The sequence below is a fragment of the Orycteropus afer genome, unplaced genomic scaffold, assembly GCF_000298275.1.
Source record: "Orycteropus afer afer isolate SDZICR_OR568_19922 unplaced genomic scaffold, OryAfe1.0 scaffold00370, whole genome shotgun sequence".
In the NCBI taxonomy this organism is placed as follows: domain Eukaryota; kingdom Metazoa; phylum Chordata; class Mammalia; order Tubulidentata; family Orycteropodidae; genus Orycteropus; species Orycteropus afer.
Genome location: NW_006921957.1, coordinates 1,160,601 through 1,180,943, shown reverse-complemented (window position 1 = coordinate 1,180,943; position 20,343 = coordinate 1,160,601). Strand labels below are relative to the sequence as shown.

At 42.9% G+C, this 20,343-nt stretch overlaps 1 protein-coding gene across 1 annotated transcript in view; it reads right to left on the bottom strand.

The window, feature by feature from the left end:
* Positions 1–20,343, bottom strand: part of KDM4A (lysine demethylase 4A) — a 47,496-nt gene that overhangs the window by 1,325 nt on the left and 25,828 nt on the right. The window contains exons 12-19 of the mRNA XM_007953051.2: positions 17,135–17,316; positions 15,182–15,386; positions 14,211–14,287; positions 13,485–13,540; positions 11,714–11,822; positions 11,187–11,372; positions 3,070–3,240; positions 354–473 (exon numbers count right to left, since the gene is read on the bottom strand). Coding sequence (XP_007951242.1) covers positions 354–473; positions 3,070–3,240; positions 11,187–11,372; positions 11,714–11,822; positions 13,485–13,540; positions 14,211–14,287; positions 15,182–15,386; positions 17,135–17,316 — 1,106 coding nt within the window. The remainder of the gene's footprint in view (positions 1–353; positions 474–3,069; positions 3,241–11,186; positions 11,373–11,713; positions 11,823–13,484; positions 13,541–14,210; positions 14,288–15,181; positions 15,387–17,134; positions 17,317–20,343) is intronic.

Genomic DNA, 20,343 nt, shown 5'->3' with positions numbered 1-20,343 from the left:
ATCTTGGATACACTCCCCATTTCATAGACATACCTACTCGTTTAGCTTGTCCACCTATCTATCCATCCATATACCCATGTCTGCCTTCACTTACAACTCAGTACTGTATATGCAAAAGGGTTCATATTTGTTGTCTGTACTTCAGTGGCAATTTTCTGCAGCCCAGGAAGGATTCAGGGGACTGAAGTAAGCACTGTCATGTCTGAAGCCCCCCTGGAAGGCTGGACATGGGACAGATCCCTAAATGAAGCATTGCTCCCTACCCATTAGCTCTCTCAAGAACAAAACCTCACCTCTGGCCCAAAAGGAAACAATCAAGTACTCCCCACTCCTTAGCAAGAACTGCTGACTACCTGGTACATCTGGATGGGGTGGGAGGCCACAAACTTTGCTCCGTAGACTTGGCCATCTGTCCATCTCACTTGGACTACTTCCCCTTCAGCAGGAGGACCCAACTGGAGACAGTCTTGGCTCTGAGGGAAAAGGAGAGTGAAAGAAAGGTCTACCTGAGTACAGTGGTAACTCCCATCTCCTCCAAGGAAGAATGAACCAGGAAAAATTCCTAGTCAGACATGCCACACAAGGCAGGCCTCTCTGGGTGGCAAGATCAAAGTCTAGCCTATCCTGTATCTCTGTCCCGTGCTGCTTTAGGTAATGGAAACATGCAGCTATGATAACTAGACACACAGAAGGAAAGTGCTGGAATTGAGAATCCCTCTCATGTTTCCTCAACTGCCCCTTCTGAGGATTCTCCAAGGTTCTGGCATGAAGTAATGCTAGAATTGTACTCAACTATATTTTAAATGTGTTGTTAACAGGAAAGGTAAGAAAGGATCACCTTGGCAAAGTACTTTAAGAACTTACTTGTATCCAAATGCCCTCTAAGGGTGTAGTGAAAAGTCAATGTATGAGCATGCTGGTGGAATGAAAGGTCTGTTTAGGTCTGGGCAGGGGTCTGCCCAGAAGTCTGATGGGTGTCTTGAGGAAAAGCATCTGTATAGTAGTTGTTTGCATGAGTTGAACTAGCTGCTTTTTTTCATGAGACACCAGTTTGACTTGAAAAGATGACTGACAGATAAACTATGGTTATTCAGAGTTAGACACAGGTAGTCCTTGACTTACAACATATTCGACTTAGGATGAATCTCACAACCATCCTTTTGTGTTTGTGTGTGTACATCGTAACATCAGTAATATGCTGTAGCATGTAATTTTCTGATGTTACTATTCTCCTATGTTCAATCACAGATTTCAATTTTATGATTTACTGTTCAAAACACTGGATTTATAAAGATACTGATAATAAAAGATAATAGTAATGAAAACTAAACAAGAACAGGTATTCAACTTACATCAGAACCGACTTACGATGGAGTTCTTGGAACAGAGCCCTGTCCTAAGTCAAGGACTCACTGTATTTGACAAACATCTTAAAAATGAATGAAGTGAGCCCATCACTTCAAGGAAAATGACTGACTGTATCTCTTCTCAGTAATAAAACTCAAGCCTTCAAGTGTAAATTAGAATTTCAGAAAATTGCATAACTGTTACTTTTAAAACTAAAAATTCCCTTATGAGATTGGTGAAATTAACGAATGTGACTTTTTTATATTGTATAGTGAAAATCTGAGAATCTGCATAACCTCGTGCACCAGTATTTTCTAAATGACCAGTGTGTAAGTGTTACAAAATCATGCATGGGTAAAAGACTCATTTCTCAGTGCAAGATAGGCCAATGGATTTTATCATAACAAAATATGAAAACTGCATTGACATGGTTTCAGGTTCCACCCTGCAACTAACCTTTAAGAAATTACCACTAACTGAGTTTTGGTACAGTATCAAAGAATATTCTACCACAATTATCTGAAAATAATTCTCTTCCGTTTCCAACTACGTATCTGTGTGAGCCTGAATTTTCTTCATATACTTTAACCAAAACAACATATTTCAACAGATTGAATGAAGAAGTAGTATGAGAATCAGACATTAAACAAATTTGCAAAATTATAGAAAAATGGCATTCTTCCCATTCAATTTGTTTTAGAAACTTTTTTTTTTTTTTTTGCAAAAAGAGGATTATTTTAAACCAATCTATTTTAATTTCTAATAGTAAATATTGACAATGATAAGACATAACCCACAAAAACACAAGCTCTTTAATAACAAGGTCCTCAATAACTTTTAGGACAAAAAGAGGGTCCTGAGACAACTGTCCTGTAAGTTACTGATTTCATCATCTACTCCACAGGGTTGATATGAGAACTCAAAGAAATACTGGATGTTAAGCACTTAGCACAGTGCCTGGCACACTGTGTAAGAGCTTAATAAATCATAGGTATACTACTGCTGTAGATACTATTAATATCATCTTTACCACAACTTAAATCTACCTCATAACAAATTAATGTGCTTTTAGCAACTAAGGTACTAAAGTGGTATAAACATTGGAAGTACCTAAGTGTTTAATAGAAGGAATGGGTTTCACTGCTCAACTTTGGTGACTTGTCTAACAAATAAAGTGGGGGTAGGGGAAAACTGAACCAAGTCCTCCACGCTGAGCCAGGAAACCCAGGATTAGGTCCAGGCAGGGCCTCCTGTGTCTTGGGTGTTGATAACATAAGCAGGCCAGGGGTGTCTCCAAGGAGCCCCAAAGCCTTCAACTGTGAAGAACCAAAAGTAGATTCCATCCATCAATCAAGTGGGCAGGATAAAACAAGAGTTGGGTAATTCTCCCAAAATCACACAGCTAATAAGTAATAGAGCTACTACTGGGACATCAGCCCAAATCCAGATTGAAATACAAGCATGTGTCAAAGAACTGCAGAAACTTCTGATTCTTACAAGCTTCTAGAGAAAACTGGGTATAAGAGTTGCACATGACTTTTCTTCAAGAAAAGACCATTATAAATGCTTGTTCCTATTTACGGACAACTGACCCCTGGGAGGATGGGACCATGGGCTCAGACAGGAAAAGATAGGGAGGCCCTCAGCCAATCTGCCAGCCAATCCTAAAGGTATCTTTCCCTACCCCAAATTTTGCCCTCAGCAGCTGCTTGCAGACATTACCACTATATCCTCAGGATAGAGATTGTCACTGAAGGACCCATCATCAAAGTTGACTTCATAGAAGGTCTCAGTGGTGAGTCTGACCACCTCACACTGGTAGAAGCGCCCGTTCTTGTGTTTGCTGATGACCTTCTGGCCTGCAGTAATGCTTTGCAAGGCCCCCTTGGCACGCTGGAACAAACAGAGGCTTGGGTTACTCACACATGGACAGGCCTGGCAACTAGAGACCAAGATTGATTGGTTCCTCTTTACCAGAGAAAGGTAAACATGAGAATGGAAAATTTAAAAAGAGAGAGATGGGAGCTCAAACAGGCTTTTCAGATATCCACATTTCAGCCACGACACTGGAAGAAACCAGTGGCCTATTTTCCTCCATAAATTTGGTTACTCCCCAACTCCCAGTCCACAATTGGTCCTTATACCATATCTTCTCACCTCAACTCTCAGACTCTTCTGACTTCTCTACTGTTGTGAGAAACAGAATACATAGCACTTACTAATGCACACAGCTTAGACACACATCAAAGAGAATCAGTAAGTGATCTGAGCCCAGGGAATGCTCCACACAGACCTTAGCATTAGTTCCACTCTCAGGGCCAGGGCACACAGACTGACATTTCCCAGATGCCTTCAGCTACTTTATAACAAGCTTCCTTTCCAGAAGCCAGTGTGTTTTTTTAAACACCTAAGTAAAATAATGTCACTCTTCTACTTAAGATCTTCCAGTTGCCTCTTATGTCATGCAGATTAAAAGCTACTCTCACTACGTTTCTAGCCTCATGCCCTGTCACTCCTCCTCAACCTGCCCAAGCACTCTGTTCCAGCCAAGCTGACCTTGCTGTTCTATGAAGATGCATGCCAAGTGTACTTCCACCTCAGGGCCTTTGCACTGCTCTTCATTCTGCCTGAAATGCTATTCCTCCAGTTACTTGCACACTGACTCCCTCACTTCTAAATGTCATCTTAATGATCCTATTTCTTACCACCTCCTCTCATATCCCTCTTATCTGGCTTTATTTTAATCTACTTCACTTTTTACCATCTGATATTCTGTGTATTTACTTGTTTCCTATATATTTTCCACCTACACTACATGCTCTAGAAGGGCAGGGACTTCCTCATCTTGTCCACCAGTATTATCCCCAGTTCTTAAATATGTGCCTAGCAGATAACAGATCCTCAATAATATCTGAAGAACTATAATGAGTGTGAGAAATACTCAATAGTGCCCTCAATTTCCTCATAGCATCAGCAAACTACAGCTGCTGATTTAAGGATGTGGTATGCTGATGATAATCACAAAACTCATTACACAGCTCATAACGAACTCCACAGCTGGGACTCAATGCTATCTCAACCTTTCATTCCTCCAGAGTCTCAGTCTCTCACTGAACATTTTCTCATCTTTACATGCTCGCAACCATTAACCTGACTGCTCCTTAATCTCAGTAAATCAAATTCTCCATAAAAAAAGAAGGATCCAACCAGCTAACAAGGACTCTTCTCTGATCCTAATGACAGAGTAAAAAACTTGCTCCTCTGGGCTGGCACTGTATTCTTACCTTTATTATCATATTTACCACCTTGTTGATGGAATATTTATATGACTGGCTCTTCTATTCTATCAGGGAGCTCACTGATGGTGGGGTGTCTGCATTCTGTTAAATATTTACTACAAGTGTTTTACATAAAAATGTTCTCAATCCCTCATTTAACAAAATATTTATTGAGTACCTATGATATGCCAGGTACAACATTAGTCTAATCTTCACTATCCAAAATAAATTCAGGAGGAACTGGGAGAGAATCTTAGAATCCCTCTTGCTTCACTTTTCTAGTGAAAACATCTTTCCCATGAGCTACTGGACCTGTATACTTCTTCATCTACTAACCCTAAGATATCCAACATCCTTTTCACAGCGGTATATTTCTCTTCCACCTTCCCCCACAGAAATGAAACAACTCTAAACTGTCCCAGGCAGTACAAGTGAGAGTGTGGAAATGGCAGATAACCAGGAGAGCTGGGCCTTTCATTATGTGTGGGCATAATGTCACACACACAAGAAATCAGGAACATCAGCCAGGTGTGTCCCTTTTACAGGAGGGGTTTCATGTTAAGACAAACTATGAAAAGACTGTGAGATGTGACAGAGCACATCTCTCTCACATAAACTTTGCTCAAAATGTCCACTTTTGAGGTAGGCTGGAGATGTCCCCTGCATGAGCTCCTATGGTATCCTGCTGGATAACAATGAAATGAAAATCTTCCTCAGATCTTCCCAGCTAGAGCAAGATTTCTCTCTTATACTACCCTAGGATGTAGGACACTCACTGTAGGGTGTTATAGATGAGGAGACTGAATCTAAGAGTTTCTAATGCCCTGGCTCCCTCTAATGCTTGTCTCCCCAACACTACTGTACCTGGACTCACCTTTTCTTTTCCCACCTTGTCAGAGGAAAACATCTAATTACTCCTTTTCAAATCTCATCATCCCTCATTCTCCTGGTACCATTCATCTGACTCATAAAGCACATACTACGTACCAGGCACTGTGTTGGATGCCTTCACATACCTTTTCATTTATTTTTTTAATAACCTGTGAAATTCCTTGTCATCATCACATCTGTTATCTGCAAGACTCAGATTACATGGCTTGCTTGAGCTCACACAACTAACACATAGCAGAGCTGGGATTCAAATCAAGTCTTCTTAACTCTTGAGTCCTATGCTCATTTTCCCTCCTCCAGACCTGAACCACCAAGTATTCTACTTTCTTATCTTGGATCCTCTGGCAGTTCAGGTGGCCTAAAGGGATCCTCTCAACACATTCTTAAGCTACTGTCCCACCTCATTCCTACCTACGTCCCATTGTCTCACTTCTCCCAACTACAGTCTAGCTTCTGGTCCAACTACCCCATGGAAACTCCCCTGCTGGGGCTATCCAGTGACCATCATGCTAGACCTAACTTCCCTGCAGCACATGGCCCTCCCGATACCCTCCACTGGCTTGCTGGATTGTATGTACTCCTATTTCTCTCACCCCTTTCTCAGTTGTTTTCAGCGGCTCATGCTCTGCCATCTGTTCTTCATATTGGGACTCTCCAACTTCTCATGGAAATTCGATTCAGTTATCCTATTAAATGCTATTTAAACTCTTTACCCTCATAATTAATACAGGGACCTCCCAGTAACTCAGCTACCATGCTCCAGAGCCTTCAATTTCCACAGGTTCTTTTCTCCCCCTTTCCATCTCACTCCCTTCCTTCCCCATGCAAAAGAGCTGTGGTAGTTATGTTTTTGTGTAAATTTGGCTGGGCCTGGTTCAGTGGCTGGGCAGCTAGTGGTAGTTATTCCCCATGATGAGACTGGCAATCAACTCCATGGTATGATCTACCATAAGCAGCTGAGTAGCTGCTTTGGGTATGTGGTCTGCTTCCCATTTATAAGAAGCAGTTTGGGGAATGGTCTCTAGTATAAGGCAAGCTTGGACCCTGCGTGCAGCCGTGTTGTTGTTCAGCAGCCTGCCATGCTCTGCCGACCTGGGGACTTACAACAGACTTGAATTAGTGGCCTGCCATGTGGTTTGGTAACATCAGGACTGTGCTTTTTATTTGTCAACTTGGGCTTGTTAGCCTCAGCAGCCACTAGCTGCCTGAGTGAAGAGATGCCTCTAGCTTCACTAGGCCAGGACCAAGAGGCAGAGTTGAAGCCCAAGATCAAGGGGCTTTCCCACAGCCCCAGAGCCTGGCACTATGAACTTGGACTTAAAGCCACCAAATTGTAAGAATAAACTCCTGTTTGTTAAGGCCATCCCATCTGTGGTCTATTCTTGTCAGAGCAGCACTAGGTAACCAGAACAAGAGCCCTGTCCCATCTCAGTTCCTGATCACAGTTAATAACATCCCCATATTAGCATCCTTCTCATCTCTTAAGGGAGAAGCCTGAGTCATCATCTTCAATTCATATTCTCTTTTTCTCCATCCCTTCTCCCCATGCAGGTCACCATACCTTGTCAATTCCACCCGCTGTAGGTGCTCAGGGTTATATGTGACCCAAAGCTCTTCCTAATGTGCTCCCAATACAGACCTCATTTCTTTCCTAAGCTAACTGGTCCCTCTGCCTCAAATTCTTATTGCTTGAGTGGTCTCTTTAAACAATCACCAGAATGACTGCTAAAACAGAGTCCAAAATCAGAATATTCAAAAAGTTGTCTATATAAGATAGGTAAAAATCGTTAAGTGTGGGAGGCAGGGCCCTAATCCTCTGGCGATGCCTTGCCTTCCAGCTTTATTCTTTGCAGTGTTCTCAGAACCAGTTTTGTACCAACATTCTTCTGGGCCCTGCTCATTCTGTTTCTGCAGCCTTGAATGCCTCCACTTCATAATTCCTACTCATCACTTAAGACTCACTTTAAATTCCATCTTCTCACCAAAACCTTTCATCACTCCTCTAATGAAAATAGCTAAAATTAAATGCTTCTTTCTCTGGACTCCACTGTTTAGAAAAGTCCAGTGATCTCTACTATATAGTTATTATTGTTGTCTATGTTGTTAGGTGCTGTTGAGTCAGTTTTAACTCAAAACAACCCTATGTACAAAAGAAAGAAACACTGTCTGATCCAATACCATCCTCACAATTGTTATGCTTGAGCCCAGTGTTGCAGCCACTGTGTCCATCCATCTCGTTGACAGTCTTCTACTTTTTCACTGACCCTCTACTTTACCAAGCTTGATACTCTTCTCCAGGGAATGTTCCTTCCTGATAACATGACCAAAGTAAAAGTTGAAGTTTCGCCAGCCTTGCCTCTTGTTGTTGTTGTTATGTGCCTCTAGGGAACATTTTTGCTGTACTTCATCCAAGACAGATTTGTTTATTCTTCTGGCAGTGTGTGTTATATACAATATTCTTCACCAACACCATAATTCAAATGCATCAATTCTTCTTCAGTCTTCCTTATTCACTGTCCAGCTTTCCCAAGCATATGTGGCTACTAATAATACCAAGGCTTGGGTCAGGTGCACCTTATTCTTCAAAGGGACATTTTTGTTCTTTAACACAAAAGGTCTTCAAGACATTTTAAAGAGTCATTTTACAACACATTTGCCCAATGGAATATGTCATTTAATTTCTTGACTGCTGCGTTCATGGGCATCGATTGTGGATCTAAGTAAAATGAACTCCTTGACAACTTCAATCTTTTCTGCATTTATCATAATGTTGAATATTGGTCCAGTTGTGAGGATTTTTGTTTTATGTTGAGGTGTAATCCATACTGAAGACCACAGTCTTTAATCTTCATAAGTGCCTTAAGTCTTCTTCACTTTCAGCAAGCAAAGTTGTATTGTCTGCATATCGCAGGTTGTTAATGTGTCTTCCTCTAATCCTGATACCATGTTCTTCTTCATACAGCCCAGCTTCTCAGATTATCTGCTTAGCACACAGATTGAATAAGTATGGTGAAAGGATACAACCCTGACACACACCTGTCCTGATTCTAAACCATGCATGATCTCCTTGTTCTGTTCCAACAACAGCCTCCTGATTATGTAGAGTCTTCATGAGCACAGTTCATTATTGCCATTCTTCTCAATGTTACCCATAATTTGTTACATTTTACACAATGAATGCCTTTCATAGTCAATAAAATAGGTAAACAACTTTCTGGTATTTTCTGCTTTCAGCCAAGATCCATTTGACATCAGCAATGGTTATCTCTCATTCCACATTCCCTTCTGAATACAGCTTGGATTTCTGGCAGTTCCCTGTCAATATCCTGCTGCAACAGTCTTTTATTTTTAGCAAAATTTTACTTATGTGTGATATTAATGATACTGTTCAGTAATTTTTTCATTCTGTTAGATCACCTTCCTTTTGAATGGGCATAAATATGGATTCCTCCACTCAGTTGGCCAGGTAGCCGTCTTCCAAATTTCTTCACAAACAAGTAAGTGTTTGCAGAGTTGCATCCATTTGTTGAAACATCTCAGTTGGTATTCTGTCAATTCCTAAAGCCATGTTTTTCACCAGTGCCTTGAGTGCAGCTTGGACATCTTCCTTCAATACCATCAGTTCTTGATCTTAACCCTACCCTCCTGAAATGGTTCACGGTCGATCAATACTTTTGGTACAGTGACTCTGTATTCCTTCCATCTTCTTTTGCTGCTTCCTGCCTTGTTCAGTATTTTGCCCATAGAATCCTTCGATATTGCAACTCGAGGCTGGAATTTTTTATTCAGTTCTTTCAGCTTGAGAAATGCCAAGCTTGTTCTTCCTCTCTATTTTCCAACTCAAGGTCTTTGCACATTTTACTGTAATACTTTACTGTCTTCACAAATTGCCTTTGAAATCTTCTGTTCACCTCTTTCACGTCATCATTTCTTCCATTTGCTTTAGCTCGTCTTCATTCAAGAGCAAGTTTGAGAATCTCTTCTGACATCCATTTTGGTCTTTTTTTCTTTCATGTCTTTTTAATCTTTTGCTTTCCTCATGCGTGATGTCCTTGATGTCTTCCCACAACTTGTCTGGTCTTCGGTCACTGGTGTTTCAGTGTTTCAGAAATCCATTGTTCAGATGGTCTCTAAATTCAGATGGGACGTACTGAAGATTGTGTTTTGGCTCTCATGGACTTGTTTCAACTTTCTTTAGCTTCAACTTAAACTTGCATATGAGCAATTAATAGTCTGTTCCACAGTCAGTCCCCAGCCTTGTTCTGACTGATGATACTGAACTTCTCCACAAATGTAGTCTTTTTGATTCCTACGTATTCCTTCTAGCAAAGTTTATGTGTATTATCATCACTAATGTTGCTGAAAAAGTATCTGCAATGATTCTATCATGTAATTGCCAGCATCATTTCTATCACCAAGGCTATATTTTCCAACTACTGATGCTTCTTTTTGTTTTCAGCTTTCACATTCCAATCACCAATAATTATCAATGCACCGAATGCATGTTTGATAAATTTCAGACTGCAGAAGTTGGTAACAATCTTCAATTTCTTCACCTTTGGTTCTAGCAGTTGGTGTGTAAATTTGAGTAATACTACTATTAACTAGTTTTCTTTGTAGGTGTTTCAATGTTATCCTATTACTGACAGCACTGTAATTCAGGAGGCTGAAATGTTTGACTACAAATGCGTTAACATTCCTCTTCAATCTGTCATTCCTGGCATAGTAGACCACATGATTGTCTGTTCAAAATGGCCAGTACCAGTCAATCTGAGCTCAGTAATGCCTAGGATATCAATCTTTATATGCTTCATTTCATTTTTGAAGCCTTCAATATTCCTAGATTCATACTTCACCCATTCCATGTTCCAATTATTAATGGATGTTAGCAGCTATTTCTTCTCATTTTGAGTTGCCACATCAGCAAATGAAGGTACTGAAAGCTTTACTCCATCCATATCATTAAGGTTGACTCTACCGAGGAGGAAGCTCTTCTCCAGTCGTATTTTGAGTGTCTTCCTACCTGAGGAGTTCATCTTTTGGCACAGCACCACACAATGTCTCACTGCTACTCAGAAGGATTTCAGAGGTTAATTCTTTCAGGAGCAGTATGCCACATCTTTCTTCCTAGGCTGTCTTACTCTGGAAGCTCCACTGAAATCTGTCCACCATGGGTGACCCCACTCGAATTTGAAATACAGGTGGCATAGCTTCCAGCACCATAGGACTACACAAGCCACCACAGTAGGATAAACTGATAGATGACAGGGTGAACTGCATAGTAGTTAATGGCTAACTGTTAGGTGCTCAACATTTTACAGATTTTTACATTTACAAAGCTTCTGCTATATCCCTAGCACTGTGTTAAGTAATAAGGACACCCAGTTTAGTAAACTATGGGCCTTTGAAGAGTTTATCTTGGTAAAGACACAAATATGCAAACAAAGAATCACAAGAAATCAACCATAAGTGGTTTAGTGCCACTGAATCATGAAGTACAAAGCAGGGAATAGAAATGGATAGGGGCCATCTCTTAATTCCTTATTCATTTGCTCTCTCTATAAAGCATGATACTCAAGGAAATAACTTGCTGACACAATTAATGTACACTGTGCAGAGAAAATTATCCTAAACTCTGACCAGAGAATTCCAGAACAGATTCTCCCTTACCTCCAAATTAGGAATCTTGTGCCGAAAGCAGGTAATGAAGACTACAAAAGGCCAGTCATCTGGCTGCATCATCACTCCAGCAGCCTGGGCACAGCTCACATGGAAGGCAGTTGGGCAACGACCGTGAGAACACTGCACACAGCAGCCAGCAGCTCTTTTCCTCCGCTTCTTACAGAAGACACATTTCTGCAGTACGGAAGAAACACAATTATTCCAGCAACTAACAGAACAGGCTCTTCTACTGCTCTGCCATCCACTTACATAGACAAAAATAAGCAAGAGCCAACATCCTTCCTGAAACATGACAGCACACACACCGTTTCAATCTCATGTCTGATTATAGGTGCCTTCCTTAAGGAATTTTAACCACAGGGTGACAATCACAAACTGTGAATAAAACCAAGGGGTAAAGATTGGTCCGTTAGCCAAGCAGAAGATGCCCTCAGAAATCCTATCCTCTCCTCCACCCAGAGACTTATATGTAAGACAGTTATGTAGCGTCTACAAGCCCATCTCTTCTTACTCACCAGTTTAAAGCGAGGTAGGGGGATTTTGCTCACATCCACAGGACTTCTTTCTGCAATGTTGACAAACCTTGCTTCCAGAATTGCCACAGCACAGGAGACGTGGACCCACCTGCCAAAGGCAAAGGCTACTTCATATACATGTGGGTCTGTGGCCCTGAGACCTTCTCTTCTAATGTGGGCCCACCAACAGTGCTTCTTCCCTAACCCAATGTGACCACTGACTTCCACCAAAAAGTTCCTGGGGCTCAGCAAGTTAAAAATCAGTACTGCCTCAGCAGTGGGTATGGAGAAACCACTGAGCCTGGGCAGGTCCCCCACAGTGCCTGGAGTTAATGCAAGGTTATGCTTCTGACACCACCAACTCACTCAAAATCTGCTGCAAAATGAGCAGAGCAACAGCTAGTTGACTGTGGCAGATCTCAGGGGCTAAAAATAAAGTAGAGAGTTCTACACAGACCTTTTACCCCAGGACTTGGGTGCTTTCTGAAAATACTTCTAACTGTTCTCCAATCTGGCTGTAATCACAGTTCTCCTCCCTAGGCCTCTGTCCAAACCTTTTCCCCCAAGCTGAAATGACCTCTCTCTTCTGCTCCCTTTATCCACCCCAGACTCATTCGTTCAGGTCTGGTCCAAGCCCCATCTCCTCTGTGAGGTCTGTTCAATGGATATCCTTGAGAGAATTATAGTTAAGTTCTGAGCTTCTGGGAAAATGACATATGCCAAAATGAGAACTACGGGATTGGAAAAGCTCTTATTCAGGCCAGGTGAACACAACCAACCACAGAAGGTGTTGGGCTACACTGGCAGGACTGGTATGTGGGAGTGGGAACAGATTTGCTGTGTGTGTCCCTGGAGGGCAGAGCAAAGATTAAAAGGGAAATGTAGGAGGCTCAAGCAGAACCTCTTCCACTTCAAATAAGGAAGAACTTTAACTGAGCTACCATACAATGGAACACAAGAACCTTAAGTAATGGCAACAAGAGCGTTTAAAGGAGTGGAAGCAGCAGAGGGGCTATCTACCTGGAACAGCACGAGACAGGAGGCTAGACTGCATGCTTGCTACAAGTTCTCACAGGAGTTTAGCAAGGATCAGTATACTCATCACTGGCTGCCCAGCAATCCATCTGCTATCCCCTAGACAGTCAGCTCTTCCAGGGCAAAACCTTATCCGTTTTAATGTTTCTAGTTCAGAACAACTAAGCACAACACTGGGCAGCTCAGTACAAATGAGGTGCCTGACAGCTGTTAAGCCTGACTTCAGACGCCGATGCCCAGACACTTTTGTTGATTTGATTAAATAGTGGGGTGGGCTTGGCTGAGTGTCCCCCATCTTCCTTGAGGGCACTCACCCTCATTTCAAACAGGTCTAAGGCAGAGAGAGTGTGCCATGTGGAAAAGGCTCATCACCAAGCCATGACAACCTCTGCACACCAGCCCCAGCTATGACACGGTAATGATATTCATTTGCAGCTCACAAGGTCCCTGCATCATATGATCATCACAGGATCTTCATACCCTTATGAATCCATTCTTAGCCATTACAAGAGAATGTTACTTACATCTTTGCCTCAGAGGGGCAGTTGGAGTTGAATAGGTCTGGGACTGCTTGGCTTCCCTGGCAACCCATTTTATAAATTAGTCTCAGAGATGCAATCAAAGCTTCCCAAGTTCTGACCAGTTGTTTAGATGAATAGCCATGTCCCTCGTAATGCCTCTGCACGCTGCTTCAGAATTAAGCTTGAGCACTGAGACCCTCCTCAAAACACCTTACCTGTCATCATTTGCTCTCTGCAGGGCGCCTCCTCGTAATGAACATAAACAGCAGTCCTGCCAAGTAAAAAGAAGGAAGGAAAGTGGTTACCACCAAGTCATTAACATCCAATCTGCTCTCCCCCTGACATCCTTTGGGCAACTGTAGCTTCAACATAAGTAGCCTAATGGTGTGTGTGGCTTAGCCTACATAGCCCCCGAACCTGGACACCCCTGGAAGAAGATGGAGAGGCCACTCAGGGCTGAAGTACACCAAGTGTTTGCTTAACTTAACACAATCCTCTTCACTATTACTGCTAATAATAACTAAGCAAAATCCCAATGACACTCTGCTCAAGGTAGAGGCCATACAGAGCTCTGACTACTTCCTATGTGGGGTGCCTGATTCTATGGGGCATGATGAAGGCTACAAAATAAACCATCTAAGAGCCCTGTTCTCAATCTCCAACTCAGCTAAATTATGTAAAAGGGGTGATCGTTCTTCCTCAGAACGTCTAGTTGGTCCTAAGACACACACAGGTTCACTCAAACACAGCTTCTAGCCTCTCTTCATGCTCTAGCACAGGTGGGCAGGAGCCACCCTCACTGCCATGGGAATTTATCCTGATACCACCATGTACCAGACCCCATGTGGACTGGTGGGGATATAAAGTCCAGTATGAATTAGTCTGGCCTTGAGTGAACCTGAAATCTCATGGGGACGACAGTAATAGTGTGGAGAATTCACCTCCTCCAGGGCATTGGCTGAACACCGAGAACACATCCAGTCTTCAGAAGCCTTTGCAGGGGGTACCCCATAGCAACCTAAAAGAGACACAAATGAGAAAACTAACCCAGAAGCCAGAATTGGAATGTAGCGTTGCAGCTCTTTTCCATATACCACTTCACAGAGCTACAACCAAATTGTACAAAAATTTCTGAATTCTAAAAGAGCAGACTTACTTGTCTGATAGAGACCAGTGGAACCTCAAGACTATTGCCCTTAGATACCCTTCAAACCTGGAACTGAACCCATCCTGAGGATTCACCTTTCAGTCAAACAATAGACAGGGCTAATAAAGGAAACAATAATACCCGTGAGGAATGAACTCCTCAGAACAATCAACCATATGAGACCAAAAGGGCAGCATGTGCCCCAAAACAAAGTTCAGAAGGCAGAAAGAGGCAGGGAAAAAGGACAAATGGAAACAGTAAACCAGGGAGGAAGGAGGAAGAGTACTATTACATTGAGGGGATTGCAACCAATATCACAAGACAAAATGTATATAAATTGTTGAATGGATAACTAATTTGCTCTGTAAACTTTCACCCAAATCACAAAAAAAAAAAAAAGAAAGAAAGAAAAAATATCCCTGAATTCTTATCAGAGCTCCTAGGGCTCAAATAAGGCAGCAGTAGAGTCCAAGGTCTTCAGAGGTCAGAACCTATAGAGTCACTAAAAGTATAAACACGTAGTGAGTAGTAGGGACAAATGCCTCTTGGTTGCAAGTATCAACAGAAATATGGACTCCTGGAGTCCTTAAACACAATGAACTTCCAAATCAGTCAGCAACAAACTCCCCAATGACTTGTAAACAATCTTTGCCATGGTGGAGGGGAGGAGAAGGATGGGAGAAGACCAAGAGGTGGCAAGGACTTTCAGTGAGAAGACCCACACTTCCTGGTACAGGATGAAAAGAAATGGTGACAAGCACTCACTGGCATGCACCCGGACACTGCACTTCTTGCAGGAGACCAGAATGCTAGTACCATCCTCCTCCAGGTAAGGGGTGGAAAGGTTGATGTCCGTGCTACAGCCAGTGGAGGTGAAGCACATCTCTGGAATCAATGGCTTGGTCCTCTGCTTCTGGAGCGCTAAATCTGGCGCATTTGCACAGTTCTGATTAAGGCCTCCAAACTCAACCTAAGAGGAGAAAGCAAGTGTATACCTCAGTGAACACATATCTATGCTCTTAGCTTTCCACCTGCTCCATCAGCAGAAAGCAGACTCTTTTATGCTATGACTGTGGCTATGGCTCCCGGGTGCATAGCCATTATCCTGGAGCTGCTAATTGAAGTTACCTCTAATGACTCAAATTCAATTTCTCACAGCAGCATCAAACATAGGCCCCTAGGGGACAACTGAGAAAAGGGAGCGAGGTAAGAGGCATCTGGGACTTCAATCTTCTCAAACCAAGTAGTAATAAAATGTACTAAGATGCTAACAGCTAGCTATATTGTGGGCTCCGCTGTGTGCTTCACCCTATAGTAGCCCCATTCAGGGACAGCACCCACAGCAGGAGGTTCTAATGGGCCAGCATTCATTCCCTTTCATGGTTCATGTCAGGAGATCACCTGAGCTCCAGCACAATCACATGGTCAGTATCCCACCCGCAAAATCTTGGCTCAGGGTGCCTTCAGGAAGAACATTATGTCTGCCTACTTCCCTTAGCAAATATGCTGCTAATATCTACTAGTTCTGCTGCTAAATGGCCACCATTAGCCCTAAGGGTAGAGCCCCGCAACATCTCAAGCCCTAAGGCAATGTCACTCACAAAGCTGATTTTGATAGCCAGGCCATTTGCCGCTCTCATACATATTGCTTATGTGGTTCTTCAGTTCTGCTTTTTGCCCAATGGAGAGAAGTAGTAAGTTACTAATACAAAATGTGTTGGTGTGAGGTTCTATTCTTCACCAAAGTAGAAGCCTGGGGCCCTGCCAGGCTCAGCAGCTTATCAGTTTAACCACCACAGAGGGACTGGCTACCTCCCTGCCACCCTGAGCAGGTTCCCACTGAGACTGAGCTGGTCATGTGGAACATGCTGTTGAGAATGCCTTCCTGGCCTCCTAAAGCTGGACCAGAAGTGCTCCACGATGGTGAAGGCAACAAAAAGCCCCCCACTGGGGTAGGAGTGTGGCATAGCTGAGCTCAGCCAGAGAGCCTCAGCCTTCCCTCTCCTCAGGCCCTCTGCTTCCATCCTCCCCCAAGTTCCCCTTGGCTACTGGCACTACCCTCTGTGGCAATGGGGGAGGAAGGAAGGAGACAACATTAGAGAGCCTGGCTTTTCATTTGAAGGTCAGGTTGTAGCAAAGGAATTAGCAGTCCCTCAAATTGACTGGTCTGGACTACAAAGCACCTGGCAGGAATAATCATTGACTGGAATGATGACAAAGGAGATCTGGTGGTGTAATGGTTAAGGCATTTGGCTGCTAACCAAAAGGTTGGTAGTACGAACCTACCAGCCACCCTATGGAAGATGAGCAGTCTGCTTCCGTAGATTGAGAGCCTTGGAAACCCAATGGGGGTCATTATGAGTCAGAATCAACTCAACAGCAGTTGAGTGAGAATAACCACAAAGAAAGTAGACTCCTCTGACAAAAGTGAAGTCTATGAATTTCTAAGGCTTGATGAGTAAGGGTGCAAAGAGGAGCAGGGAATCCCCCAGAATCTAAGCTGCATCCTCAGCTCTTCTCCAAAGGATTCTTAAGTATAAACCCACAGCTGGGTTACCTACCTGGTGAAGTCCACCCAATATATGGATGAAACAGAGAACGCTAGAGAACAAAACGCCTTCCCCATGATAAACCTGTGACAAGTTATACACCCACAATCCAATCTAGCTTCCCTCCAAAGACTAGTCTTGAGTAAGCAAAAGGATGGAGCAGGCTTACCTGATTGTAAGTCAGAAAAATCATACAGACGGCACAGTGAGGGGGCTGCTGGGCCATGGTCTCATTAAATTCCTTTTCAGCCTCAAAGTTTGGGGGGCGGTTCTGCCACAGCTGGCTCAGGGGTTTGGCCCAGGCCTCTGTCTCCTCAGCCTCCTCTTCAGGAGTCAGCTGTTCAGACAACTCTAGAAGCAGCAGCAGAAGTGTGAGTCAGCACCAGGCCTGCACATCTGTGGTTCTGCCTGGAAAGCAGACTGGCTGAGCCAGGACTGCTGGCCCTAAGTCTGGACCAAACTCAAGGTTCCTAAGGTAAAAAACACTCTTAATACTTAAGCTGGTGGTGTGGGAGTCCTGCACATAGCACTTCCTTGGGCCCGCCTAACTCATGGTCTCTCCTCTTCCTCCTTGCCCCAGGTGATCGGCATGCACTTTGCTCCCCTAACAATTGCCAGCACTCAACCCCTTCTGCCCAAGGGTGGCAGAGGAAAACAAACGTCTGCCAGAAACCTCATTTCTTGCTGCCTCCAAAATGTCAGTACGTTAAGTCCTTTGCCTTGTAAGAATTTTCCCATTAGTTGCATTGAAGAGAAATAAGAAACAAAAATAATAATAAGGTAACTGTAAAGTTAAAAGTTTTTACATCATGGTCCTAGGTAAGCACTCTTTAGCTCCTATTAGAAAGGTTAGTGGGATTTCTGCCTCTTCTAGGGCACAAAGTCATCACCTCTTCCCTAAGAGGAAGGCCAGAGCAAAATGTCCAGGATGATCACTCTTCCCAACCACCAAGCTCTAATACCCTGATGGAGATGAGGGGCTGGCAAACTACCACTCGGAGGTCAAATCCAGCCAGGCAGGAAAGCCAGGAATTGTTTCCACCTTTTTAAAGGGGTGGGGGTGGGGGTGTAGGGTAAGAGGTGATAGACCACATGAGGCCTGAAAAGCCTAAAGTATTTATTATCTTCACAGACCTCTGGTCTAGGTGACAAATTTGTACCTCTTAGAGGTCACTAGATAGCAGAACATACAATTCATCAGGCCTGGGCACTGCCTAGGGAAAGAAAAATCCTTTATGGGTAAACCTTCCCAGAACAATGAGACACAAAGCTAAATGGAAAACACAAACTTCTGCTTACACATGATATAAGTGACAAAAGCACACATTTTCCAGTCCCACGAAATCTGTATGTGAGGGCACAGCTCATTAGCTCCCAGCAGAAACAAGGTGATGGAGGTCGGGGAAACCCAGTAATTCTGAGGGTGATGGGTGAATGAGAGCAATCTTTACTTAGGCCTGAGTTCATTACATTCAAAACTCTTCAATATGGTGCTTTGGTATAAGCATAATCAAGTATCAAAACAAACTGCTGTCCAAAGTGTTTCTTCACATCCTCCCTCAAGTGAGAGAGATATGAAAAGCTACAATTGCCACATAGCCCAAAGCACAAAGCACCTGACAGGAGGCCGGCTAGGTGCTAGTACACGAGGCAACTCACGGGTCACTGCATCTGGCTGTGTGGGCATTAGCAACACCCGGCTCAAGCTCTCTGAGGAGCCTCTCACTTCTTCCCAAACAGAAGCTCTTTTCAAAAGGCCCATGAGATGTATACAAAGCCACCCAAGGGAAGCGCTGGACCATATGTGGCTAGCTGCACATTTGTTCATTTCTGACTTCAGCTTGTACAGATAAACAGTCATCTACTCTAGCTTCATAAAACAAACAAACAAAAACTCTACTTTATCAAGTCTATTCCAACCCTATAGGATATGGTAGAACTGCCCCATAGTGTTTCCAGGGCTGTAAATCTTTACAGAAGCAGACTGGCTCAACTTTCTCCTATGAAGCAACTGCCTTCACAGTCATGTTTAATGTAAAACGATCTGGCAGCTGACATGTGTGACCTCAGTGAAGGCAAAAGTAGGTCAATGTAAGGTCAATACAGACAATTAAATCAACCTCTGCAAGACAGGAGTCAATTAGGTCCAGCCAAAACCCAAGCAAAGTTCTGCATCTTGGCCAGAACAAGAGTGACCAAGGTAAAGTGGAAGAAAGAGAAACAGACAGGCTCAGAAATAAGAAATTAACACAATGATATGTTTCATTTACAAAACCAAAAGTGGCCAAAAAGTAGGCTCTTTGTGAATACTGAACTGCTCACTATGTTAAATAAAAAACTACAAGATTCAGAATTTTAGTGACATATGTAAGATTCCAGTGAGCTGTACAGTTAAAATGTATGCCTTTCACTGTGTGTGTTACACCTCCATCACTCCTCTATCAGTTGGTCATACTGTGGTGGCTTGCATGTTGCTATGATGCGCAAAGCTATGCCACCACTATTTCAAATACTATGTTGGACAGGTTTCAATGGGGCTTCAAGACTAAGACTAGGAAAAAGGATGTGGCAGTCCACTTCTGAAAAACCTGGGCCCTGAAAACCTTACGAATAGCAGTGAAACACTGTCTTGATACAGTGCTGGAAGACGAGCTCCTCAGGTTGCAAAGAACTCAAAATATACCTTGGGAAGAAGATGCCTCCTCAAAGTAGGGGCAATCTTAATGATATGGCTGGAGTAAAGCTGTCAGGACCTTCATTTGCTTATGTGGTATAACTCAAACTAAGAATAAACTGCCGCAAACATCCATTAATAATTGGAACATGGAATGTGCGAAGTATAAATCTAGGAAAATGGAAAGTCGTCAGAAATGAAATAGAACACACAGATGATATTCTAGGCATTAGTGAGCTGAAATGGACTGGTATTGGCCATTTTGAATAAGACAATCATAAAGTTTACTACGCCAGAAATGACGAACTGAAAAGGAATGGTGTCACACTCACTGCCAAAAACATTTCAAGATCTATCCCACAGTACAATGCTGTCAATGACAGGCTAATATCCAAACGCCTACAAGGAAGACCAGTTACTACAACTATTTTCGCCAACTTCTGCAGTCTGAAAACAATCAAACATGCAGTCAAGATGCACTGATATTTACAGGGGACTTGAATGCAAAAGTTGGAAACAAAGAAGCAGCATCAGTATTTGGAAAATCATATTTGGAAAATATGGCCTTGGTGACAGAAATGGCGCCAGAGATCACATGATAGAATTCTATAAGACCAATGGGCTTATTCACTGCTAATACTTTTTTTCAACAACATAAACAGCAACTATACACATGGACTTCACCAGATGGAATGCACAAGAAT